Source organism: Pseudochaenichthys georgianus, chromosome 5 (assembly GCF_902827115.2).
Source record: "Pseudochaenichthys georgianus chromosome 5, fPseGeo1.2, whole genome shotgun sequence".
In the NCBI taxonomy this organism is placed as follows: domain Eukaryota; kingdom Metazoa; phylum Chordata; class Actinopteri; order Perciformes; family Channichthyidae; genus Pseudochaenichthys; species Pseudochaenichthys georgianus.
In genome coordinates, this window is record NC_047507.1 from 7,187,172 (window position 1) to 7,214,588 (window position 27,417).

At 44.0% G+C, this 27,417-nt stretch overlaps 1 protein-coding gene across 1 annotated transcript; it reads right to left on the bottom strand.

Moving 5' to 3' along the window:
- Nucleotides 1-34: 34 nt before the first annotated feature.
- LOC117447276 (short transient receptor potential channel 4-associated protein-like) lies at nucleotides 35-27,296 on the bottom strand. The gene is made up of 18 exons (XM_034083967.1): nucleotides 27,129-27,296; nucleotides 24,440-24,568; nucleotides 24,209-24,325; nucleotides 24,002-24,059; nucleotides 23,810-23,865; nucleotides 23,512-23,640; nucleotides 16,965-17,166; nucleotides 16,144-16,329; nucleotides 11,000-11,142; nucleotides 10,444-10,575; nucleotides 10,288-10,346; nucleotides 8,777-8,962; nucleotides 7,519-7,609; nucleotides 7,281-7,421; nucleotides 7,062-7,173; nucleotides 6,133-6,245; nucleotides 2,818-3,024; nucleotides 35-183 (listed from the first exon to the last, which is right to left on the bottom strand). Exons 1-18 carry the CDS (start codon nucleotides 27,252-27,254, stop codon nucleotides 46-48), a joined length of 2,325 nt encoding a protein of 774 aa, XP_033939858.1. The 5' UTR covers nucleotides 27,255-27,296; the 3' UTR covers nucleotides 35-45.
- Nucleotides 27,297-27,417: the final 121 nt, after the last annotated feature.

Genomic DNA, 27,417 nt, shown 5'->3' on the forward strand with positions numbered 1-27,417 from the left:
ACCGTCTGCACCCCCCCCCCCCCCCAACCCCGCCGCCCCCGGAGGTCAATCCTCCAGCAGGTCTTTGTCCAGATCCATGTAGGGCTCGTCAATGTAGCTCGCTATGGCACACAGAGAAGTCCTGTCGGAGCCCAGCAGCACCGACACCGTCTCCTTCCAGTAGCTGAAGGGGATGCAGGAGCTCTGAGAGGAGGGAGAACAAAACTCATTAGTTTACCCAATGCTCATTATTGACAGTATCTTTATCGCTAGCTAGCCACAGAGGGATGTAATAGATAGTTGCTGCAAATAGCAAGTTAGGCACACTCAGCAGATTACTAATCCATTTACCCATTTCTATTCAGTTCACCAAATGTAAAATAATAAGCCAATACAAATGTGAAAAAACAGATAGCCAAACTATAAAAAGGACAATAATTTCCCCATCGAAACCTTAAAAAAACATAAATTTAGATCCCACAGCCCATTCCCGCATATTAGGCGCTTTCACACCGAGTACTTTGCCGTACTTAGTTCATCAGAACTCTTTAGTTCTGATGAACTAAGTACAGATCGCGTTCACACCGGAATAAATCCCTGGAGGAACGCAAATGAAGCCGCTGACGTCACTTCTTCTTCTTCTGTTTTGGGTTTACTGGCAGGCCGCAAACAACTTCACGGCGTATACTGCCGCCCGAAGTCCCCGGAGTTGGGGACTGGCTTCAGTAGAAGCTGCTGGGAGTCCCAGCAGCTTCTACTGAAGCCTTCCGAGTAAATCGCCAGAACGCCGACACCTCCTCATCTCCATCTCCATGTTTTATTTTGTGTTGCCATAAGTTAGTCTCTCTGCGTTTCTGTGCTGGGCTAATGCTAATTTGATTTTGATTTGATATACTTTATTAATCCCCGTGGGGAAATTGTTTCTCTGCATTTGACCCATCCTAGTGTTAGGAGCAGTGGGCTGCCATTTTGAACGGCGCCCAGTGTGGGGAACGGTGCCTTGCTCAGGGACACCTCTGTAGCACTTGGTCTTGCCGGGACTTGAACTGGTGACCTTCCAGTTGCCAAGCCAAGTCCCAATCGACTTCGCCACCACCGCCCCATCCTAATCCTAATAATGCTAATGCGAGGATAATAAAATGGCGGCTTCACAAAACATTTTGGGAGTTTTACGGGGCGTGGTTTGCAATCCGCCAGCCAATCAGACACAGAAACCTTTTTCTTCTACGAAAGTACCTGCTCTCTAGCAGGGACTGAAAAGGGGGTGGAAAGGTTCTCATCAACTAATATAAATTCAAGTTGCGGACATTTTCGGAACTATACTGGGAAAAATACTCCGGTGTGAAAGCTCCTTTGTACCTTGAATTATATCTAGAATCCTGGAATTAAAATAAACATTTAAAGCATTTTCTACCAGATGAGTCCATGTTTCTATTGGCGCGTTTCCACTGCAGGCCTCGCTCGGTTTGGTTAGGCCTTATTAGGCCCGGCTCACTTTAATGCTGCGCTTCCATTACAGTTTAGGAACTGGGGCAGTTACTATAGTAACGCAGTGTAGGCGGAGCCGTGACGTCATCTTCAATGAGAGCCCCAGAAAAACAACACAGCCGTTAGCTGTTAGCCCTCAGAGCTCACAGCTCCTCATATCTGTTCAGAAACTAGACAAAAGTTAAACAAGTACAAACCACAGACTGTCTGTGTCATGGCGAATACAGTCGCTGGTTTATTTATGTCTGTATAGGCCGTTGTTGTGAGTGTGGGACGGTCGGAGCATATATAACGTTAGCTTAGCCAAGCTACATTTAGAAAACACGCATTTTAAAAGGGTTTTTCGCCTGCCGTCTGTCTGCAGACTTGTCAAAGCATTAATTCATGGTTTTTAGTAACCGGTATCAGTATGTTGTTACTTCGGCATCATTTTGAAACGTGTGTTACAATTAAATCACGGTCAAATATGTTCATCTTGTTGTAGTTGTAGCCCCCTTGCCAGCGATTCTCTCTCTAGTTTAGCATACTCAGCCCGACTCAGCCTGGTTGTTCCTGGCCCTAGAACCACGATTTAGTCGGGCCAGAAAAAAGGTGAAATAGTAGCCCCGGGCAAAACTAGGCCAAGTGGAAACGCAACCAAAAACGGGCCCCGCACAGCTCGGCACGCTTAAAGCGAGCTACCCGCTGCAGTGGAAACGAGCCCTGAGGGGACAACACATGCCATATTCCTGGTTCCCTGCACACAAAATGAATACACCTCCAAAATCAATGTGGTGGTTCATTGACACATCCCAGAAAGTGATACATAATTCCGACTTTAATTCTTTAGCTTCAAATTCTTAAAATGTATGGGTATAGGTAGTAATAATATAGACCTTTAACTCTGTGATGGTGGAATGTAATACAATTATTATTAAGTACTTTTAAGGTACATTTCTTATGCAGACATTCTTTCAGCCACTTGGGGGCAGCAGAACAAACAAACACTGTTGACATCACGATATAAAGCTAAATGATAAATGATGCAGATCTACTTAGCTGGTTACTAACTGTATCTGCTGTTTCCTGCTGGACCAGTAGCACACACTGAAAACATCTGCGTGTTACAGCTGGTGAGAGCCAACAACAGTGAAATAACCAAAATGGAAGATTCTTATCAGCTAATCAGTAATGTTTAGTTTCATCACAAAAGGTCTAAAAGGATCAGGTGTGCAAGTTGCTTTTAAGCTCACGTGTCAGAATGACTTGAATATGCGACTGAACATAAACAGTCGTCACGAGGGGACTTCCACATCACGCTGCGACTTGTTTGTGTATCAGTTATGTTCATGAGAGAGGGACAGCACTCACGTTCTCCAGACAGGTGCTGTCTTTGTCCTTGTTGAGGTAGTGGCGCTGCCAGAAGCGCAGAAGGTTGTGGAAGTTGTTGAGCAGACAGCCCGGGTACTTCTCAGCGTACTCCTTCTCCCGCAGGGCGTTGAGGTAGAAGGGCAGTTTAGCCTTTCTTCTGGCCAACATCAGGACCACCAAACTGGTGTTTAAACAGCTCACATTCTCCTGCGGGAAACATGGGATGCAGGAATGGATGTAGAAAGAAACAAGATTTGAGTTAGTCGAATAATTCCTTGTTGAACACAAGAGTTTCTGTTACAGAGGCACTCTGTTATGCTTTTGGGGTTTTCCCTTTCCGGTAGTGTGTTATTGTTGTGCAGGTGAACCAATCACAGCAGACTGCGCTCTGGTTTCAGACGGAGGCTAAAAAAGAGATACTGCCAGTGTTTCCGCCAGACCAGGGCTGAGAGGGCGTCCACCCCGAGAACTGGGGGGGGGGGTTGTGTGACGTCACGTTGTGTCACGTGACTTGAATTTTGAATTGAGCCGTCCCTTAAAGGGATAGTGGAAATTGAACCCCAAATAGTTTCGTTTTAACTTATATACAAGCATAATTACGTACCAAAACAATCACACCTGATTAAAAAAATATAATAATTGCCTTACGCATGTTAGAAGCACTTTATTGCAGCTTCCCCGAACTTTTTTAGAAACGAAATGATGAGTCAGCCAAACCGGAAGTGAGGAAAACTCAGGAAGACGAAACGATAACAAACCACGGCGTCTATGCAGAATGAACGTGGAAGGGCAAATATACCAGACAAAGAAGAAGGATTGTACGAGGTATCCAGTGATGATGGCGAGTCAGAAACATCCTCTCGGCTTTCCTGCGAAAATGTAGTTTTAGGAACTGAATCTGAATCCGGTTCAGTAAGCGACGATGGTGAGAATATTGAGCCAGACGATGGACCATTACGTCCTTATTTGTTCGAGCCCGAGGTGATGGAGTTAGTTCACGGCATGGGCAATGGCGAGGATGACCAGGACCAGGCGCCAGATGATGCACCCCTACGCACAAATAATCTTGACTGGTAGGTCCCTAAGCATAGCTCACGCTAGGCGCTATATTATATATTGCAAAAGTTGGCATGCATGCACTGTAGGCCTATGGCTATGCCCGAGGATGACTGCATGTAGGGTACATTTCATAACATACCAGGGTCAGGTTCACATAAATTATCTTGTCACATTTATTATTGTATATGTAACAGCCTTATGGGCATTAATTACATGAATACATTTAAATGAATTGTATACTAGCATGATATACAGCTAGAGCCAATCGGTCTTTTGACGTAGTATGGTCCTAATCCTAGGCTAGCCAGGCTGCCTGTCAAGTGTAGGCTGTACTCACAGTACTGTTAGTCTATCATGTCTATATGATGACTGTAGTGTACACATTCGACACTGTGTACCGGATTATCGGATGACGAGGCCTCCGGTCGCCTAATCGACAGGCAATAAATGGCGTTGTACACAATGGTACAGGCTAACGATGCATTAAATCAGCCAGAAAACATAATAAAATACTCGTGCCTCGTCCAACGTTTGTGCCCGTCTTCCTTTGTTTTCGTCATCACCCGAAGATTCCCGAAGTATTTCGTTTCATTGAGAGGGCGTGGTCGGGAGCAGTAAAATTGAAAATAAAATGAAACTAGGCGCATGAAATAAAAAAAATGGTTTATTATGCTTATTTTTAATAAAAATACATAAGTTAAACCCAAAATTCGCGGATTTCCACTATCCCTTTAAGTTATAGATACTAGGCTTGTTTGAGACAAGCGAGACCTGCGCAGTTGCGATCCCCGTCTTGCTAGTGCGTTGCATGATGGTGAGTCATTTTGTCCGGCTTGCTCTGGAGGCTCGCCTACATGAGACGTTGAAATCTCGCGGGACAAAGACGCCCGCAGCCTTGAGAGCGAGGCGGCGCAGTTCCTCTCCACGAGCTGCGGAAGCGAAATGCTTGATGGGAAACGGCTCGCTGTTATCTCGAGCTGAGCGCTCATTGGTGGTTTTTACCACGTGCTGCTGATGAAGCTCTCCAATTGGCTGGCAAAAGTTTGTTGTTGTTTTGTGTCAGTTTTACGTCGCCACTTCCATTCACATTTTTCATCATTGTTCCACAATGTTTATCATCATGAAATTAATATCTATATATTTTATACTATACTGCTTACCGTTTTCATACTTTATATATCTTAGCATATTCATACACACTGTTCATACTGCTCACAGGCTGATATCTAGTGTATTCATGCCCCACTGTTTATTCATCATTCAATTAGTTCTATATGTTATTCTGTAGATTGTGTAAATTACTTTCCACTTCACTGCGTGTTGCACCTGGTTAGAAGCTAAACTGCATTTCGTTGTCTCAGTACCTGTAATATGTGCAATAACAATAAAGTTGAATCTAATCTTGAGCAGGAACAAATGTATTTACTTAGTACATATCTGACATTAACGATTAAACACATGTGTGCATTCTTTATAAATGCAAACCGAGTCAAGCCGACTCCGGAGGTGGCGGTATGCACCTTACAGTTGTTTGCAATCCGCCAAAAAACCGGCAGAAGAAGAAGAAGCCGACTCCGAGCTGTCCGACTTCAGGCGAGCTTTTTGAGACTTCCCCGGCTGAGATCGGCTATTCTCGTCTACTTTCGAGGCGAGCCGCAGCTCGTCTCAAACAAGCCTAGTATATCTTTACGTATCAGTGATGGGAATTCCGGTTCTTTTTAGTGAGCCGGATCATTTGGCTCGGCTCACGAAGAAGAGCCGGCTCTTTCGGCTCCGAAACGGCTCGTCATGTGACCACAGTTTACCACGGAGCCTCAGTTTCGCCGCTCCGAGGCTCAGGTGCTCGCAGTTCACGCGCGTGCTCCACTAGCACCCCCCGTCAAGGCTCGCCGGCAGTACACTTTCCGTCACAGGAACACGCTTTGCTGGCGGCAAAAATAATCTCACCAGACTCCTTCGCCCCTCCAACAGAGGGATGTCCTTTTTCCTTTGTCATTTCAAGCGACAAAAACTCTCGATCTTCTCTCAAATTATTTATTTTTTTGGACGCCATCGGCTCGAGTGCAGGGCGTCAAATGACGGCAAGACGCCCCACTGGCGGAAATGCTGGGTACTGCAGCACAGGCAGTATGAGAAAATAAAACCTTTTTAAAGATTAAAGCTTGGAGACATGTCAAAGTAAAGGCAGAAAATAAAATGTTGACATAGCATAATATGTCCTCTTTAATAAAGGTCCAAGGAGAAAATGAAACAGACCTGTGTGAGCGTCTGTACGTTGATGATGTTGACGAGTCGAAAGAGGAAGGCCAGCCTGTTCTCAACCTTGGCCATGTAGGACAGCAGACAGCATTCAGAGAGCACCTCCACCACTGGGAAATAAAACACTTAAATCAACACTTGAAAATAATAGTAAATGACCTGAAACACTATTGTAAATAGACCTATATCAAACACAAGTTATCAGATCTACCTATGACTGGATCATTGTCTGCAATCACTCCCTGATGGGCATTTGTCATGTTCCTTTTCCAAATCACACTACCGTACTTTTCGGACTATAAACCGCGACTTTTTCCCCCATTTTTTTTGTACAGCTAACGGCCACTAGGGAACCTCCTACATCTATGGATTTTACAGGTAAAATTAGCCACCTTAACCCTATGGGCTCTATGACCGGTCCCCGCCCGCCACCTTTAAGCGGCGGGCTCCAGCAGGAGAAGCTGGAGGCCGGAAAAGAGTGAGACAGGTCGCGCGCCAAAGTAAAAGTGGAACCGAGAGACAGAACGAGAGCAAGGCAGACGGACAATTTAGCTGCTGCGGCTGATATGCAGGTGCGCTTTATAGTCCGAAAAGTACGGTAATTCTTTTTAGATAGATTTTTTCAGTTTTCAATGTCAAGGATGGAAAATGCTTCCACTGTTTTATTGCCTCGCATCACAAAAACATACACAAACTCATTCCCATACGGATCCTTCTTCAGAGCGGTTTGCATTATTTATATACCGTATAGTCCGAAAAGTACGGTAGTGTAAATTCGTAACAAAACGGGAATAAGGACCAGAATATAAAAGTCAATATCAATGACCAATCAATCGAAACCCGGGATTTCTTTCATTACCCAAGTATCTTAACATTTATTTTCTAAGCGACGAGTCAACATGATTTAATTTACAAGCCCTGTTCACCTTTGACATCTTCAGTCTGGCTCTCGAAGCGGTCCAATGAGAGGGTGATGCAGCGCACCAGCATGTTGGAGTCCACCAGAGAGCTGTTGATCTGCGTCAGGAAGGTCTGAAACTACAGAGGAAACGAAACTATCAGACACATGTGTCCACCCACAACACACGCAGAGAACTAGTCGTAACATTGACTTTGTAGGGACAGCGTATACATTTTGGTCATACTTTTTCTGGTGTGTTGACATATTTGTTGAATCTTTTGAAGGCATCAATGTTGAACTTCATGAGCTCTCCCAGCAGATCAAAGTAGCTCTGCAGGACGTCTCGAGACGTACAGCCGCTGTCTATGATGCAAAACAGGATGTGCTGTAGAGGGACAGAAACACGGAGTGAGCAGTCGTTCATTCAAAAGGTCAGAAGCAAAGACAGTCCGTGTCTTTGTGGGATGTGGTGATAGTCTTACCTCTAGTAGACCTCTCTTCAGGAGGAACATTTGGTCTGCATAGGAGGTGGCTCCTCTGAGAAAACTTTCCACTGCCCTTGCCTGCCAGAATCTGCACACACAACGGAAAGCTTCAATAATAAAAAAGCAGAACTAGAGAAACATGTTGAGAAATACTCTTAAGAATAGCAGGATTCTTGGAGCTAACTGCAGTATCCAGGGTTCATACACTCTTTCCCCAATGATTTTCCATGACCAAAAACATGACTCTTTCTCAGCGGTACCACTGGTTTATTTTAACATGGAACAGGAACATAAGGTCTGCAGGTTGTGCCCACCTAGAACAAAATCTCTCACCAGCAAAATACCTCGTCAGTTAAATGACATTTTACGTTTCATTACTATACAGTATTTATTATCATTATAGTATTACTATTTCGGCGATTAGATAAAATATAAATGATATTTGATGCAACTTTAGTTACATTTCCATGACTTTTCCAGGGCCTGGAATTAGCATTTAGAATTTCCATGACTTCTCCAGGTTTTTAATGACCGTAAGAACCCTGAATAACTCTGTATAACAAATCACCTCTGGCTGGCATAGTTTCTCTTGGACTTAAAATCACACTGTACATTTTACATTGATATATTCAGCTTAATATTCCATCCGTCACATACTTATGATAACAACTTGCTTTATATCTTGTTAATTTGTAAATTCAACATGTATATTTTCTACTTTCTTGTTTTTTTCTAGTCTTTTAATTTGTATTGTACAATGCCATGTCTTTTTATGCTGCTGCAACACAAACATTTACCAAATTGGGATCAACAAAGTAACTCTCTTATCTTAAAGGTAGGTAAGAATGGAGAAACCAGCTCGAGTGCGCTAGAATTTGAAAGTACACAACCGGAAAAAATATGCCCCTTCCTTCAGACTTCCTCACAGAGCCCCTCCTCCAACATACACGAACGCACACATGACCAATGAGGGCACGAGATAAGTTTGTGCCCAGATGGAAGGCTGACAGGCAGGTAGGCCATCCAGTTACTTTAGCCGCCCGGCTCAGATGATTGGTCGTGCGACCAAAGCGACTTACATACTCAATACTGTGAGCAATCCCCACAGGAGCAATTTGGGGTGAAGTGTCCCAGGGACACAACGACATGCTGACTGCAGTGGGGTTTGAACCTGTGCTCCCCTGATCCGAACACCAACGCTCTATCCCCTGCGCCACACGCTTCCCATGTGATGAACGTGAGTGTGTGTCCTGACCTGAATGAGGAGTCTGGGGGCTCCCTCTTCATGACGGTGAGCAGGCGTGTGAGGAGCCCCTTCTTCCCGTCACACACCAGGCTCCTGTCTGTGTTCACCAGCGCCTCCACTTCGGGGATGTTCGCCTTCATCGATATGGCGCTCAGTTCATTCAGCTCCTGGCTGTTCAGCAGGAGGTATTTGTTCCTGGAAGACACGGCACACGATTTAACACACAAAGCTGTACAAGCTTGATTCATAATGTTGACAGATCAACATGCAGAGCGTCTTCACTTTTTAAATGTCTGTTTATGCCGTTTGAAGCTGGTATTTGCACAGATAAAGATGATCACTAATAAGATTTGTATAATGCTATTTGCAGAATTAGACTCAAGTGGTGGCTGTGTGACCCGTGAGATGAAAACATTTCCAAGAACTCAATGCCGTGTTCATTCCAACAGTCACAATGTAATAAACAAAGATGGATGTATACTCATTTCCATAATGTCTAACATGCAAGTTATTCTTTATATTAATTTGCTCTTTTAAAAACAACATTTTAACGAACATATTTTTGCACTTTATGCACACAAACTAATCACACAGCTGTTTAAACGAGGCGGTGTAGAAGTAAACACAACACTTATAAAACCACAACACAACATCTATGATTACAGCTCTACAAGTATATTTATAAAAAAAAATGTTTATAGAGTGACGCGTCCTAAAACCCGGAAGTAAACTCCTTCCGGTTCCTTCGACAAAAAAGCAATGGGATTTTTGGAAAATAGCTGGAAATAAGGTCTGTGGTTGAGACACATTTAAGAGACGGATCACGTTTTGTTCAGCCGGATAATCTCCACATGTCTATCCTACTTTTATCATTTTCTAATCGTAAATCTAGTCGCCAGAAGCAAAATGCTAACGTTATGCTATAAAGGAACTACAGCAGGGTCGCTGCTTCAACGTCACGCCGACTTCAGATCCATATTCAAAACTACCGGTTCTAAATTCTACGAGTTGAAGCGTTTAGTTTGAACAGTCTGCAAGAGGCAGGGACTGGCTTTCAAGCAGAACAGGGCAAACAATCTTAGCGGGAGTGTTTACGTGTTCGGCGTAATGACGTACAACGACCTCCACAACTTCTGTAGTCCTATTCAGCCACTTGGTAGCAACAATCGTTTTTCAGACACGTCAACTCTTCAGAAATCACCACTGCTGATGTATTTAATGTCGTAGAACAAAACGTTATCCGTCTCTTCAATGTGTCGAAACCACAGACCTTATTTCCAGCTATTTTCTAAAACCCTATGGAGAGATTGCATTGCTTTTTTGTCGAGGGGACCGGAAGTGGTCAAATGCTAACTTACTTCCGGGTTTTAGGACGCGTGCGTCACTGTGGCACTGTATCGTGATGACATGTTGAGATACGACAATAGACATTCAAAGCTTCCTTAGGAAGAACTTTGAAAGAGGCTTCAAACGCTTTCTCCACAAACATAACTTGAAAAAGAGAAATCAGGGTTACTCACTCGTGGTGATCACTGAAACTCTGAAGTAGCCTCAAGAACTGGATCTTAAAGGATATTTCCTGCACAATCAAAAATGAAGGGTTTTAATGTTTATGTTCCATTTTTAGTTTAATTGAATTGCTCACATCCAGTTTCAAAGGGATTTAAAGCTCATACTGGACTACAGTCGCAGTTCTCGTTCTGCCCGTGGACCACGTGGTTGGAGGCCGTGTATTTCCTCCAGATGAGCTTGTCGAACAGGTTGTTGAGTCCCGGGATGAGACGAAACTCAGCCAGCATCTTGTGGACCTGAACACACACACACACACACACACACACACACACACACACACACACACACACACACACACACACACACACACACACACACACACACACACACACACACACACACACACACACACACACACACACACACACACACACACACACACACACACACACACACACACACACACACACACACACACACACACACACACACACACACACACACACACACACACACACACACACACACACACACACACACACACACCCACACACACACACACACACACACACACACACACACACACACACACACACACACACACACACACACACACACACACACACACACACACACACACACACACACACACACTTTAACTCTGCCTTGATTTAACCCTCCAGTGTAAATATGAAGCATGGGAGGAATGCGTGCGGTTACCTGGTTCCTCTGTCGGCCCATCAGAAGGACACACAGCACGTACAGCACCTCCACTTTGTACATGATCTCATGGACGATCTTCATGGACTGAGGCAGTCGATGTCTCAGAGGACTGGTGGCCAGGGAACTCTCGTCTGATGACTCTGGAGGGGAGGAAAACATTACATGTTAGACGCTTTTATCCAAAGCGACTGGGCAATCCCCACAGGAGCAAGGGACATAACGACATGCTGACTGCAATGGGACTCAAATTTGCTACCCCCTGATTCGAAGTTCAGCGCACTACCCACTGAGCCACAGCCTCCCACATGTTTATATCAAAGTTCTTAGTATTTTGAGCAATGTGAAGAAGCATCGGCCCGCATTGGCTAATCCGTCGCTACTTCCTCACTGCGAGTGGGACCCAGGTTCCCTCAACAGGAACACCCCCGTTTGCTGTCCTGGCTACAAAATAAAGGGCCACCTCCCCATTGAATTCAGGAGAGAAGAAGCATTTTCTCTGAAACCCCACCTATTTTGAAAGCACCTTGGCCAATAATACATTTAAATTCTCACTTCTGTATGTGGCACTTACAGTTTGGCTCTTTGAAAGCTTTTGTACATATATTTAGCTTTTTGAGTTTGGATCTTTCTGAAGGGATCTACTGATAGACTTTATAAGGCCTGGCAGCCATTGATCACGTAGAGAAATGCAAGCTGGATTTAACACTTTGAAGATGTTTAGATTAGGGATGGGAATTTGAAAGCAAATGTATATTCGAGTATTTGACCCCCAAAAAAACGGTTAACCGATTAACCGAAATGTACATATCCTATAAAAAAATGTTGACAAAAAAATTAATTAATTTTGAAAAATAAATAAATAAACGTTCAAATAAGTACAGAAACCAAGTCGAATTTGTCAAATGTATTGAACTGGTGATCACACTTTGAACAGTTGACAGCTATAGGCCTACAGCTTTCATGCTTAAAACATAACTTGGTTTTTAAAGGAAAGAGGGATCACACACGAACAACATAACGGGTTAGGGTAACGTAACCCGTGACAACAGAGATCAACAACCTATAGCAGGGCCTGTGCACAGAATGCAGCTATTCAATACTCATTCTTGTTTAAGAATATGAGCTTGTCTACTCAGGGGAGAGGCGGGTGCGGAGGCAATTCACAATCAGGCCAGCTGTAGAGAAGACCCTCTCAGCTGGAATTTGGGCATAACATGAGATTTGAGTCTGCGTGATCTGCGTGTAGGGAGAGGCAGCAGCCATATCATTTGCAAGAACTAGCTAGATCTGATGGATTTGCAGGGTATATGCAGGAATCCTGAAGTCAAATTTAATACCTTTTAAGACTTTTTTTAAGACCCTTTCCATACATTTTAAGACCTCATCGCAACTTCGAGTTCTAACCGGTTACATTGGCGACACACGTTACCTCACATTTACTATATTGATTGTAAGATAGCAAAACTAAACAGAGTGCAGACAGACTACTGAAGCCTCCTCTCCACATGCACTTCAACCTCTCTGTGAAGGTCAGGTTTGATGCAGTATGTTGCTTCTGTACTCTGTGCTCTTTCATTCCAGTAGAACTCCTCAGAAACCAGTAGAAACCAATAAACAAAACAATTGACAAAACTTTGAACTATGAAATATATTAAACGTTGGTGAGCTTCAGCGGGCTAATGCCATATAGGAGCTCCCTCACAAATACCCAGGGGTTAAATTGGGCTGGGGCTGTCCGGGGCTAAGCCCGGCACATAGGACGATGCTCTGTCGTCATCACCCTCACACATTTGTCATATGTTTACAAAAAACGATATATATGTTAAGACTTTTCTCGTTCTTAATATAGACTATATTTAGGGTCGATATGTGTTGACCTTACTTTAAAATAGCAGATCTCTGTGACCGGATATAGTTTGGCTTAGACCCCGGCCCCACGAGGACGCATACAGTAAAACGCATACGCAAATGCAAAAAAGTCTTCTGTTCACACGCATTCGATTCATTAACGTGTCCGTTTACACTAGACCGCTGGAAATGCTGTAGTACATATGCCAGGCCTGTAAGTGGCGCTGCAAAATACACCAAAAGCAGCGAAGAAGACCCCGGAGCATGGTTGCCCTTCTGTTTATTCTCCGCGGTGGAAGGCGTGTTCTCCTGCTGCATATCTCTCCAGCAGATAACCGACCAACCACCCAACCAACCCCCCCCCCCCCCCCCCCCACCACAGAGCGGAGCAAGGCACCGAAACTTAAAATAAGAAGCAGCATTTTATAGCACGCTATGCATGGGGCCACCTTGAGGGGGTTTCAGTAAATTAAAGGGTGTTTCATGTTGTCGTTGCTGTGGACCTTCTTAATACCTTGGAAAATGCCGTTTAATACTTTTTAATAGCCTTAATTTTCGCTAAGTTGATTTATCAACTTTTAATACTTTTTAAGACCCCGCGGAACCTGATTTGGACATAAACGTGAGTGAAGCAGTGGCGAGCCGTGACTTTTCTACCTAGGCCCTCTGACCCCACCCCCCTCTTCCCTTGAAAAAAAAAAAAATGTTATTACGTCACAGCCTATAGTATACTTCTTCAGCGGAATATCAAAACAGCGGCCCAGGGTGCAATACGCAAATTAACACACACACACACACACACACACACACACACACACACACACACACACACACACACACACACACACCACACACACACACACACACACACACACACACACACACACACACACACACACACACACACACACACACACACACACACACACACACACACACACACACACACACACACACACACACACACACACACACACACACACACACACACACACACACACACACACACACACACACACACACACAGCCTTCTACTTGCTACAAACTTAAAAAAAAAAAAAAAGACGACGCACACACACATCATCTCGGCTCGCGCAGCACACACACAGACAGACATAGATTGCGCAATAATGTAATGCGCACCTTGGAGGTGCAGCGCAGGCATATTGTCACTCAAGAGATGCGATAGCCTATTTACCTCGTTAACGTAAATAATACTCTTTCATGCTATCCGTCATTACACTTGCGACAGCGCTGATCAGGTCATTCTGAATCCTTGAAGATGTGCCGGTAAAGACTGTTGATGTGGCGAGGTGTGTGTGAAGGTCGCTGTCATATTCTGCCACTAAATCCAGCAACTCTATGTAATTCCCCTTGTTTGATGAAGTTACACTCTCATCGTGACCTCGGAACGGCAACTCCTGCTTGCCCAAGTACACCACACAATTTATGAGGCGTTTCAAAATTCCTCGGTTCCTCTTCACCTTTTCATTATGAATGATGACACCCCGGCGTTGTTGCTCATCCAGCTGGAGCTCTATCCTGGTGTCCCCAAATGTTTTAAGCCGAATAGTAGCTCTGAGGTGACCTGAAGCATTCTGATGGCGATGTGCTGATTTGGATAAACTTCCTAAATCAGAATATCCATCTTTGGCCCATGACCCACTGTCCGCTCCAAAAAGCAAGCAATCCCAGCAGTACAGCTTTTGTTCCCTGGTTGATCCGGTCATCCAGTTGTATCTGGCGTAATTGCCGATATTAAAATGCCTCTCGAACCGTTTGGTTTTTTGAACCAAAATAAGCTGTGGTGTTGGTCGCCCTTTGGTAATTAACTCCAATTTATCCGTGTAACTCATTCTTGAAAAAGACTCAGTTAGTAGTTTCGCAACGATGTCATCACTATCACTAACGTGAGCCATCGTGAATGAACGTATGCTAATTATCTAATTCCTAGCTTGACCCGTTGATATATCACATGCATAAACTTGGCAGCGCAGCGGGCGGAACCTGTCATAAAGTCCGCGATAATAAAGCCCTCCCATTTAGAGGGGAGATATGATTGGTCAATTGGACTGTCACTTGACATTACTCTCTCGTTGAGTTTACTATAGCGGGCCCTCTGTGAATCGTAGAGAGGGCCAGACGAGCTTTTTTCATGTAACGGTTAAGCTAACCCTTCACATTCAAACAGAAACTGAACAGGCAGATTCGAAGGATTTATTTCTTTGGAAATGTTATTTTAAATACAATTAAATCAAGTTTTTTCGGTAAAACTAATGAAAAATATAACAAAAATAATATTTAAAAAAATATATATTTAAAAAAAAGATATATTTTTTAAATGTTTTTAAATATTATTTTTTAGAATATCTTAGGCCCTCACAGAGGGCCTAGAGGGCCCTGACCGCTCGCCACTGGAGTGAAGTATAACCGGACGCGAGAGAGATCAGCTGCAGCTCTGCCCGCAGTGAGGGACCGGTGAGCGGAGCAAAACACACCTTTCAACCTAACACACTTAGCTATGGCACTGTCATATACATTGAATTATTCCATTTGATCATATGTAATCAACTTAGGCACCCCTCACAAAAAAAAAATGTACGATAAAAATATTCATAACTCATATTCGAACACCTGAATAATTTTGAATACTCGATTAATCGTTCCCATCCCTAGTTTAGATTTGAGTGTTGCTTTTGTGTCTATTATGAGAACTTGTATACTCATCTCATTTACTTTTAAATGCTCTATGTATTTATCACTTACTTTCACTTTTTATTTACCGTACTTTTCGGACTATAAGCCGCGACTTTTTCCCCCATTTTGTTTGTACAGCTAACGGCCACTAGGGAACCTCCTAAATTTATGGATTTTACAGGTAAAATTAACCACCTTAACCCTATGGGCTCTATGACCGGTCCGCGCCCCCCACCTTTAAGCGGCGGGCTCCAGCAGGAAAAGCTGGAGGCCGGAAAAGAGTGAGGCAGGTAGCGCGCCAAAGTAAAAGTGGAACCGAGAGACGGAACGAGAGCAAGACAGACGGACAATTTAGCTGCTGCGGCTTATATGCAGGTGCGCTTTATAGTCCGAAAAGTACGGTAGTTGTTTTCTTCCAAGCTGGGGTGGGGGGTGTATTTGATCTGCTTTTTTGGCAGTTTGGTTGAAATGTGCACTTTTGCATCTACTGTATGTATTTGACTGCTATATGACATTCTGTATTCTTTGTGTTAAAAGCGCCAGCTAAATAAAAAGGGATTGTAATGAACCAGCAGCACAGCAGTGTCTCGTCTCACCTGTACTGCTTTGTTCCGCCTCCTCTGTGGCCATCTGCATGAGGGCGTCCAGCACCAGCGCGTTGTCCAGCCACGTGTACCAGTCCTCCAGCTCCTGCAGGAAGTTCGCTCCGGTGGCTTCAGACACCTTTCTAGTGGCCAGCTTACACAGACGCTCAATGAAGCCGGGGATGTTCAGCAGGGTAACTGGAGGAGGAATGAGATTGATATTTGATCAGAATCAGAACACTTGAATTATCTAAGGGCAACATTGTGACCGTCAAAAATCGTATAATAAAAATGCTTAATTAGTTAAAATAACAATCTGTAATAACGTAAAAATAGAATAATTATATTTGTATAAACATAAGAACTTAAAATTAAAAATGTCGAGTAAAAGATCAAATGAAACAAATCTATGAATAGATTAAAAATGATAATAATGATTAAAAATAAATATCTAACCTGAATAAATACAGTATATGTATAATAGTATAAGTTAAAGTAAAAATGTCCAGTATAAACATATTATAAAATATGTAAACATTAAAAGTGAGCACATTTTACTACAATATACAGTTTAGCATGTTCATTGCAATATCTACAGTGGTGTGTTGGTTTAAACATTGAAGAGATTAAAAGGGTTTGGCTGCTGATGGTTTAATCCCTCCTGGTGCCAGTCTATTTTCTCAGAGTGCCTGAGGGTTATTAAGTTATATGGCCACAGGCAGCAAAGACTTCCTGTGGTACATCTTAGTGGAATGAGTCCATTATTGATCCACTCTTTTACAGTGGAGCAAAATACATATGAGCGTGGACTCAGAACCCTGAACTCAACCCACCCTGGTTGACCTCGGCCCGCGAGGGGCTGGCGATGCGTTTCTGCTGGGCGTTTTTGGCCAACAGGGTGTGCTTGTCGTCGTTTCCCACATCAGGTTCTGAGATGGTGACGGACAGGATGCGGCAGAAGTTGGCGAGCTGCTGTTGGTCGAAGCTTTGGACCAGGCCGGACAGGTTGGGGATGCCCTCTAAATGGATCATCTCCTGGAAAATGCACAGTTAAAAAAACTCTTGAACTGAAAGCACAGAAATCTGTCATTTATCACTTTACCAGATTGGGACTGAACCTGACGGACTCTGTTTCTTTATTTAAGCTTCTCAACACTCAAATGTAGTTTAAATGTTGGCCATGAGGGTTGTGCACTACTGTAGGTAGGTTTGTCTGTGTATACGGGTATCTGCAAACTGTCTATATGTACATACAGGGTTCCTGCAGGTTTCACCAACTCAAATGCAAGACTTTTTAAGACCACTTTGAATAGAATAAGACCTATTTCACGGCAAGAAAGTATGAAGGAAAATTGCTATGAAAGAAGAAATACGTCCCATAATTACTTGCAAAGTAAATGTATTCATGTTCAACATAAGAACGATGACTGAACATAACAGCATACAGAACTGTGTTAGCGTGTTAGACACAAATGTTGTGTGTGTCAAGAGCTATATTCAGAGCTCTGCTGTCTTCATGCTGTTGTATGATTGGTGCTACGGTATTTAGCGTCCACAGCACCTCCGCTTTTAGGGTTGACGTAGACCCAAACGTCGCCCGGAGGTCCCCAGATGTTGTTGCGGGAGCTGCTGCACTAGCCAACGCTGCATTAGCAAAACAAACGCTAATTTTGTTTGCAAAAGGTGCGGCGGGCTTCAAACACGTTCCCCTCCACTGGTTTCAACCAAGCACTACATTTGATGTTCTCCAACCAAATACGGTTGAACTTACACTTCCCCATATGTATTTGTAAGTAGTTCTATTTCGTCCCTACTGACCGCCAGAGGCGGTGCTTTAAGCACTGGATATGTCCATCGCGCGCATGCGCAGCTCGAGTACCAATAACAACAAAGTCACCTGTGACTCACGTGACACCGGCTATATCAGCCAGTGTCGTCAGAGGATCTGTTCCTTTCATCTTCTCGCTGCGCGAGGGTACCATTCTTGTAGCCTACAGTGTTCAGGTTTGAACGTTTGATCTGAGGGATTGCTCTGCAAGCAGCTGGCCGCGTGCAGCTTTGCGACTGACAGTCGGAGCTACGGGTCGTTAATGAATCCTCCAGGAGCCTCGACAGACAGGTTTGTGTCAGCTTGTTGCTGGTGATGGCTGTGTTCCCGCACCCTCTCCCAGCCAAGTTGTCCTGATTACCGTCTTATTGTTTGTGGCTTAGACTTTCTGGTGACGACAGTGTTCCCGCTTCCTGTCCCATAAAGTTGCCCTTATGCTCTTTTGAAAGTTCTGCTTGTGGCGTTGTGCCCGAGCTATCATTAGCATTTGAGTCCCAGCTTTGGCTGCGTCCCTCATTCAATTTAGTATGGAAGCCCAGAGGGTCATATTTTAAACCCGTTTTTTCGTTTAGATGCAGAAAGTAAGGTAAGTACTTTCTATTTCTTAGAAGCTATTATCTGGTCTTAACATTTGTGTTCTGACTTGGTCGCTTGATTGTTAGCAGCAGCCGCTTGGCTAACACCTTGCTGTTAAGCTTAATTATTAACTCAGCCGGTGAGGGCAGTGCTCCCGCTCCCGGTAACATAGGGTTTGATTTCAGTAGCGCTATATCGTTGTATTACTGCTCCTAGTACTAGATTCCTAGCACTAGGATGATATGCAGAGAACATCTTCACTGTGTGTGATGTGTGCTCTGCATATGTGGCCATTAAGGAGGATTTCATCCTCCCAATATTATATTATCTAGTGGGCAGCCGTTTGGCTGACACTTTCAGGCACCGGCCACAGTTACTACTGTAACTACGGTTCCAAGCCGTGCAAGTACTGGCCATAGTTACTACTGTAACTACGGTTATATGCCGTGTGAGCACTGGCCATGATTACTGCTGTAACTACGGCTCTGTGCTGTTCTCTTCTTTAGAAGCTAGTTATCTGGTCTTAAACGTGTGTTATTTGACTTGATCTCGCTTGATCGTTAGCAGCAGCCGCTCGGCTAACGTCTTGCGTGTACTGTTAAGCTTCTTTATTTTACCCAGCTAGGTGAAGGCAGTGCTCTCGCTCCCGCTCTCGCTCTCTCTGCCGGTAATGCGGATGTAGCTACATCCCTTTTTCTGTTTGGCGAGTAGTAGCAGCGCTCTACTCTTCCCGTTCAGCAGGTAGCTGATGAAGGCTGTGTTCCCGCACCCGCTCCCGGCTACGCTGCATCTGGCATTCGTCTCTAACTTAACCAGTGAAGGCAGTGTTCTCGCCCCCGCTCCTGGTAGACGCGGAACTGCCCTGTTTTTCCGTTAAGCAGGTAGCTGGTGAAGGCTGTGTTCCCGCACCCGCTCCCGGTTATGCTGCATCTGGCATTCGTCTCTAACTCAGCCGGCAGTGTTCTCGCCCCCGCTCCTGGTAGACGCGGAACTGCCGTGTTTATTAATCCAGCCAGGTGAAGGCAGTGCTCTCGCTCCCGCTCCCTCTGCCGGTAACGTGGGTGTAATTACATCCCTCTTTCTGTTCGGCGAGTAGCAGCAACGCTCTACTCTTTCCATTAAGCAGGTAGCTGGTGAAGGCTGTGTTCCCGCACCCGCTCCCGGCTACGCTGCATCTGGCTACCTACAGAATGGCTCATTCATGTAGCGCCTGTATGGCTTCTCTTGAGCCCGAGGACGGCCACGACCGCTGCCCCTCCTGCCTCGGCCACCTCTGGCAGTCAGTGGGGACGAAATTCGAGCATCTGAGGGAGGTTCTCACGGTAAACGCCTGCATAAGCTGTAGCTGCATGCCTCGGGCGGTCAGAGTGGCTAGAATCACTGAGGTGGAACGTCTGGCAGCAGCCAACAGACACCTCTCCTTGTCACATCCTCAGCCCGACTCAGCCTGGTTGTTCCTGCCCTAGAACCACGATTTAGTCGGGCCAGAAAAAAGTGAAAAAGTAGCCCCGCAACCAACAAAAACGGGCCCCGCACGGCTCGGCACGCTTAAAGCGAGCTACCCGCTGCAGTGGAACGCGCCATTATATTCAGTTCCTCCGGCCCTTGGGCAGACGGGCTGTCAGGCCCGCTGTCGTTGCGCCCATGCATATGTGGCTGAACAGCCTCACTTGGACGCCAAGTGGCACAGGCACAGGGAAGTAGGGTGTCGCCAGGAGACCATCACCATAGGTGCATGTCTCTCAGGGTGAGGTGCAGTGCGGCAGGGCACGACCGTTCAGGGTCCGCGGTCTGCCCAGGAGAGTGCGCGCCAGGTCAACGTGCTAGAACTTCGGGCTATGCAGCTTGCACTCACGCACTTTCTACCCCACCTGGGGGGCAAGAATGTGGCGTGTTCCTTGGGGACAGCATGTACGTTGTTGCTTAGACAACAGTCCCTTCTAGACAGTGGACGTTCTCACTCCACTCTGAATTTATGTGGCTGCGATTTCTGTCCGACATGTTCGATAGAACGATAGTTACGGCTGTAACTACGGTTCTATGAGTCCCGGATGACCGCCAGAGTTCCCTGTCACTCAGAATTCTTGTGTGCTCGCGAGAAGATTCTGGGAACCGATCCACTAGTGACACCGGCTGATATAGCCGGTGTCACGTGGGTCACAGGTGACTTTGTTGTTATTGGTACTCCAGCTGCGCATGCGCGCGATGGAAATATCAAGTGCTTAAAGCACCGCCTCTGGCGGTCATCCGGGACTCATAGAACCGTAGTTACAGCCGTAACTATCGTTTTCGAAGATACCTGAGTTTCTAACTGCCGCTAGCTGAAGCTTGGTTGGTTGCTAGGTTACTAGCTGGGTGTTCTCCGATAACGGGCCGGGGGAAACAAAGTTAGTGATTACTGGTTCCATGTTTGATTTAATTCAATACAAATTGTTGGGAGGAACTGAAAGGCTCTTACCGTCCTGGTTACTTTGCAGGCCCGGACATTTCCCCCAAAACACATTTAGACGCGATCGCAACACAGAGTACCTTTCAAATCCCATCATTTTTAAGACCTTCTAAATCATATTTAAGACCTTTCTTATTTTTTTTGATCATATTTAAGACTTTTTAAGGCCTTAAATTCTGATTATCAAATGTAAGACTTTTTAAGACCCCGCGGGAACCCTGAACATAGCCATCTGTTATTATATAAATGTAAATGTAGTGTGGTATGATTTTTGTATGTTTGTGGAACAGCAGGAAGCAGAGACAGAAGAAATGTCCTTGCAGGGATAATAAAGTATCGTTTGGTATTTTTATATGCTGAATACCCTGTAGGGGTATTGAAAATAATCGTTTCTACGATGCATTGCGATGCGGACGTGGACGATTCGGTCTCGATGCAGTGACGGAAGATAATCGGTTATAGAGTAGTAACGTTGCTTCCTGATTTTCCGGCCGCGGCTTTACTATAACGTTTTTTCTGTCATCGGTCGGTGACGCAGAGATCAGGGAACAGACGTGACAGCGGCACAGCAACACCGAACATGGAGCAGTCTGCTTTATCCACCAACACAACACCACCAGTCCAGAACCAACAGCAGAAGGACCCGCTCTGAATCACTCCGTGTCGCTGCGGCTCAGAGACACAGACAGGGATTTATGTTTTTCAAAAATAATCGCGTTACAATCATGTCCAGTTTTTGGTGGATTTAATTAAGTCTTGGATTGCAAGTATGAATGTCCTCTAGAAATTTTCAGACGATATATACGTGTGTAAAGTTTGTGAAGGCAGGAGGAAAAAAGCTTCCGCGATCACCGTCTCCTCTCCGTTCCTCCAAGCCCCGCCCCCTCCCTGAAATAATGAGTGACAGGCTGATAGTGACCCGATAGAAACTTTGTTATTCACTTAATCCACTGAGATATAATGAAGCTAATTTAATCTCATACATTCATGGGATTCATGTAACAGTGAGACAGAGAATGTGAGTGTGCCCACATGCACTATTTAGTTTGTATATGCTGTTGTAAATCCTCCTGTTGTCTGCTGTGTTCAGACTCAAGTCCTGTGTGTGATGCCTCATTCAGGACATTCAGTGTCCTTTCTTTAACAGAAGGCCGTTGCTAGAAGCTGCAGCTCGACTGCAGAAGCATTAGCTTTTTGTTTTTGAGGATGGAACAACTTCACACACGGAGGCTAGACCTATACAATTCATTTATTTTGGTTTATAAATTAATGTCAAGACATTTATGTTATTGATTTCTGAAGCACTTTCTAAATAATAAAAAGAGAGTTCATATGTATTGACTGCATGTATGCATTTGAAAAATAAGCCATGTGCAGTAATATAGAAAATTGAGGATGCAACGCATTGGTATGAATCGTGATGCACCGTGATGCACCGGGATATCGAACCGAATCGAAGACAGGATAATCGTAATCGAATCGAATCGTGAGACCAGTGAAGATGCACAGCCCTAATACCCTGTGAGGTTTTGCCCATTGTTGTGACCTAAAAAGTACAATTGTATAAAGTATTATATTTGCTTTTGAAGGTTACATCACAGATGTCCCCGGTTTAAATTATTTCAACAAGTCAACTACAAAAGATCAAGAGAATACATTGTTGTCAAACTGCTCCTTGCTGTCTTTACATCACTTCACAATAAGAGAACCAGAAATATGAAGGGAGGAAAAACAAAGCAACCCCATTTTTGCTATCGATATGAAGCTCAGACTTGTAGATTATTAAAATGCACAAGCTACAACAACAGTGTCTACAAACTCTCCACATGCAGCTTCAGGGAGTAGCACTTTTAAAAACATTTAAAGATTTAGTAACGCACATAATGTATAAAGAAAGCAGACTATGGAGTTCAATGTTTTTAAAGTAAGCTGAACAATTAAAAAATGTCCACGATACAGAGCTAAACAAATGATATGTATTTTAAAATGTTCAAGAATGTCAAGAGAAGTTGAAGAAGATTGAACTTATTGTCATTACGTAGTACAGGTACTATGTGACGAAACGGTTTCTCTGCATTTGACCCATCATAGTGTTAGGAGCAGTGGGCTGCCATCATTACGGCGCCCGGGGAGCAGTGTGGGGAACGGTGCCTTGCTCAGGGACACCTCGGTAGCACTTGGTCTTTGCGGGACTTGAACTGGTGACCTTCCAGTTGCCAAGCTTGAAGCCAAGTCCCTATGGACTTCGCCACCACCGCTCAGTTCAAGCTGAAAACAGCATGCTTCCAATATTATAGCATAGGTGTGATGTTTGCAGCTCTGCAAGGCACAACCATTCCGGCATGATGTTTGAACATGGACAGCAGAGAGTTGTAACATAACAAGACATAACAGGTGAGCAAAGATTTAAAGGCTCGTAAAACTCAGCGTCTGTTGCTGGTTTGACAAATGAGTCACGGCTGCACAAATCACAAAGTAACCTTTTCATTTCCGAGGTGCCATAAACAAATACAAGTTTAACTCTGACCTTTTTGACTCCGAGAATATCTTCAATTAGAGTAGCGGTCTGTAGGAAGGTCTTCTTGTTTGTCATCAGGGTGAAGAGAAACAGAACAAAGTCATCCCTCGCTGCCAGGCTCTTTGTGACCCCCTCCGTCTGTGAATTGATACAAATAAAATGAGCAGTTTAAATCATGCACACTCCTGACTGTAATGTGTTTTAGAAATATAAACGGCACGAACGTACTTCTAGTTACACACACTCGCAATATAGAAGCCCGGTTTGATGCACCTCTGACATTTACCAAATGTAACAGGATACTTACACATATACAACAGTTGTAGAGAACACTAAGGCAGTCCTTGACCAAGTCATCATTCACTGCGGGAACAGAAACACACACGTTGTAGTCAAATTGAGAACTTATCATGAATTTTAAATCCATTATATTCAGTTAAAAATGTGTTAACTTCCCAGTAAAAGCAGATCCATTCACAAATGTGAAGTCACAACTTACTATTGGGTTTTTTCTTCTGCATAGTTAATGTGGGTCTCATCAAGATCTCCACAAGCAGCTTCAGGGAAATAGAGAAATTGGAATTCAGTGCTGTGAGCAAATAGTAGTAAGTGCTGTGCTACACATCACGACAGATTCTCCAGTAGGAAGCCTCTGTACGTCGTCCAATAATTACAGAGAGTACAGCACCAGGAATGTCCAACTTACATCCACTCCACCGAAGAGGTCAAAGGTGTACGTGTTGGGGAAGGTGGATTCCTGAGCGGTCTTCCTGTCCTCCGTAACGAAAGACATGGCCTCCATGGAGAGCTGGGATGATAATACCTGACAAAAACACATTGACTACATGTAAAGAAAAGTCCCAAAGGAAAACCACTCGCACACAAATGGCAGGAACGAGTAATTCCACGACTAGTACTACAAGTGTTGTGAAGGTACCTTAAGAAAGCTGTGGGCCTGGGAGAGATCACTGTTGGGATGGCTGCTTTCGTGGAGCCTCTGCAGCAGCGCGGGGATGCCATGCCACTTGGCTCGTTTATCTCTCTCCTGGAGCAGGCCTCCTGGTAGCTAGGACACGCAAACGGAGGTAACCTTACAACCTTAACCAAGTGCAATAGACACAGTGACACATGTATGGGTGTTTGCATTTGCATTCAGACAAGTGAATGCCAGTCTGGAATCCTGAGAACATGTGATATGTTTGGTCAGCTGTTTGTGTGAGTGTGTCGCCCTGATTGCCATCTGTCCTGCACAATGTTCTCTAGCCGCTCCTTTTAGTGGCTTTATGACTGATTCAAGTGGTGAATTGGCAGCGGAGCTCTTTGGGGAGACACATCACTATGATTGGCTGTTCAGTTAAGCAAATCAGTGTGCGAGAAAAGAAAGCACACGATGTAAACAAACAAAGTCTCTTGTCATCTCATTACACAGATATTTCCCAACAACATCGCAGCCTTGAATGAAGCGGTGAGGGTGAGTGTTGTGAAAGGCGGCAACAAACACTGCTAGAATCTAATAATATTATGCATTATTATGAGGCCGAACAAATTCAATACGAAAACTTAGATAATATGTAACACTGGAAAACCTGTGTGCAACTTTTAACAGACAAAAGGTCTCGGATAGTTGGAAGGCTGTGAGTCACTTTAAATAAGATTACTTATAAGAATCCTTAGTTCATGTAGCACAATACTGCAACAAGGAGAAAGAAACTAAAAGTAGCGTCAGCTGTTTTGTATTATATGCCTGGCTGTAAAATCTAAAACTTGTTGACAAGAGAATTGTAACTTCGCTCAAAGTCAACGGGTGTAAAAGTCATGCGGAGAAAAGCCATAAAGGAACAGCTGAATCTTGAAGTTAAAGCCAGCAATAAATAATGTGGCTTTTTTTATTTTAAAGGATGCAGGAGAAGAGAAGACGTCTTCTATATTTGATATTAATCTATTTATTAAACCACCAAGTATGCTTTTCTGAATGGTGTCAATTGCCATCATCCCCGTTGAAGCCATTAAAAACAAAAAGGTGTGACAGCATCGTGACTTTTTAAGATATGCCTGAATGACATGAAACATCTTGACCTTGCATTGCTCTCAGTGGAATGGGAATGTTCAAAATGTTGTGCACAGATTCCTGATGGTTATAAAGGGAGACCATTTGTAGAGTTTGGAGATCACTTCCTCAATAGAGCTTATTAGTTTGATCCCAGCAATGCTCCAATTGTCAACACCCACACAAATGGTGCTCAACTACCTTTAGGAGACAGTATGGCCCAAACAAGAAACTCACAAATGTCAGACGATATCCATCATCTGCATAAGCGCTTTGAGCACCAGGAAAAGCGCTATAGAAATAACATGCATCATTATTTATTATTATTATTATTATTATAAAGCCCTGTCAACATCACAGTTTATGTCAACTAACGTCACTGTTCAGGGGTGTTTAGTAACTAAGTGCATTTACTTAAATTTGAAGTATTTCCATTTTATGTTACTTTGTTCCTCTACTCCACTTCGATTTAGATGGAAATATAGTACTTTACTCCACTACATTTATTGAAAACCTTTCGTTACTTTGCAATTCATATTAATGACAAACGATATAATCAACACTTAAATAAGACTTTAGTTACACCTAGAATAAATTCACATGCTACCCAGCAGAACATTAAGTAATTAAAAGCTCCACCTTTACCAGCACTTGATAAACACATCAATAATTTAAAAACATATAATATATATTAATCTGAAATGTGCCATACCGTATAATGACGGAGTACTTTTACTTTTGGTACTTTAAGTGTATGCCAATACTTTTGTACTTTTAATTGAGTAACATTTTGAATGCAGGACTTGTATTGTAACAGAGTATTCCTACACTCTGGTACTTCTCCCACCTCTGTCAGTGTTAGATAAAAACCAACCGAACAAATATATGCTCCAAAGTAACACATATCGGTTAAATGGGGCTGTATTTCCATGCAGGAAATACAAATAAACCTGCCAAGTGTAAGTAGTGCAGACAGCTGCCTCTCCATGTAAGGGAACGGTAGTTATTGTGGTTTGCGTCGTTACGTCATCGCCTGAGCTGTTCAGCTGGCTTAGCTTGCTAACGTTAGCTGACGTTGGCTAGCATTAGCAAACGTTACTGCGGTTTACTACATGATTTAAGCGATTATGAAATGTAACAATGGGCTAACTGGTGTCACTTATTCCCTTACTATCTCATAAAAACCATAACAGTATGCCAACATACCAGATCAGAGCGTTATGTAGCGTACTTACTGGCATATAATGCTAAGCTAATTCACTGCTAACAACAAAAGACCAACTTGAAGCGGAGCTTGCTTAACACACTTTGTTCGAATGCAAACGTTATTTGCCTCGTCAGCGAGCAAATATCATTATCCAACAGTCAATAATGTCAAAGCTTAGTGTTTGCATTTGTAAAACAGCCTATTAATGTTGTAGCTAGCTGTAAAGCCGAAGCTGACACGAGCGACTAGAGCTCCATCAAGTCTCCCCGACAGCGTCTTCATGTTCGGGCTGCATTCCAGCCGCAAGCCCCTGGGCTCAGTGGACCAGCGTTCATGTGCCTTTACTGTCAAAACATGCAGTGTTTCTCTTACCTGCGTCCCTCGACTGAACGCCTGGCCGGTGATTTTACTAGCCGTGAACTTAGTGACGATATTGCCAGTGCAATGTCTTCGTTTTCCTCCAGTACAGGGGGACTCGGACCCCATAAGCGTCGCCATTATTTCTTCTTCCTGAACTGAGCTGCTCGGCAGGAAGTGGAAGGCTTTGATGAATTACAGGAGGTAATGAAGCGGCATCTGCTGGCGGAGTTGCACACTGTGCGAGAAGTGGCTTCAGTGGTGTATGCATGCATACTCTATTGTGGTATTAATGGTTTGGTTT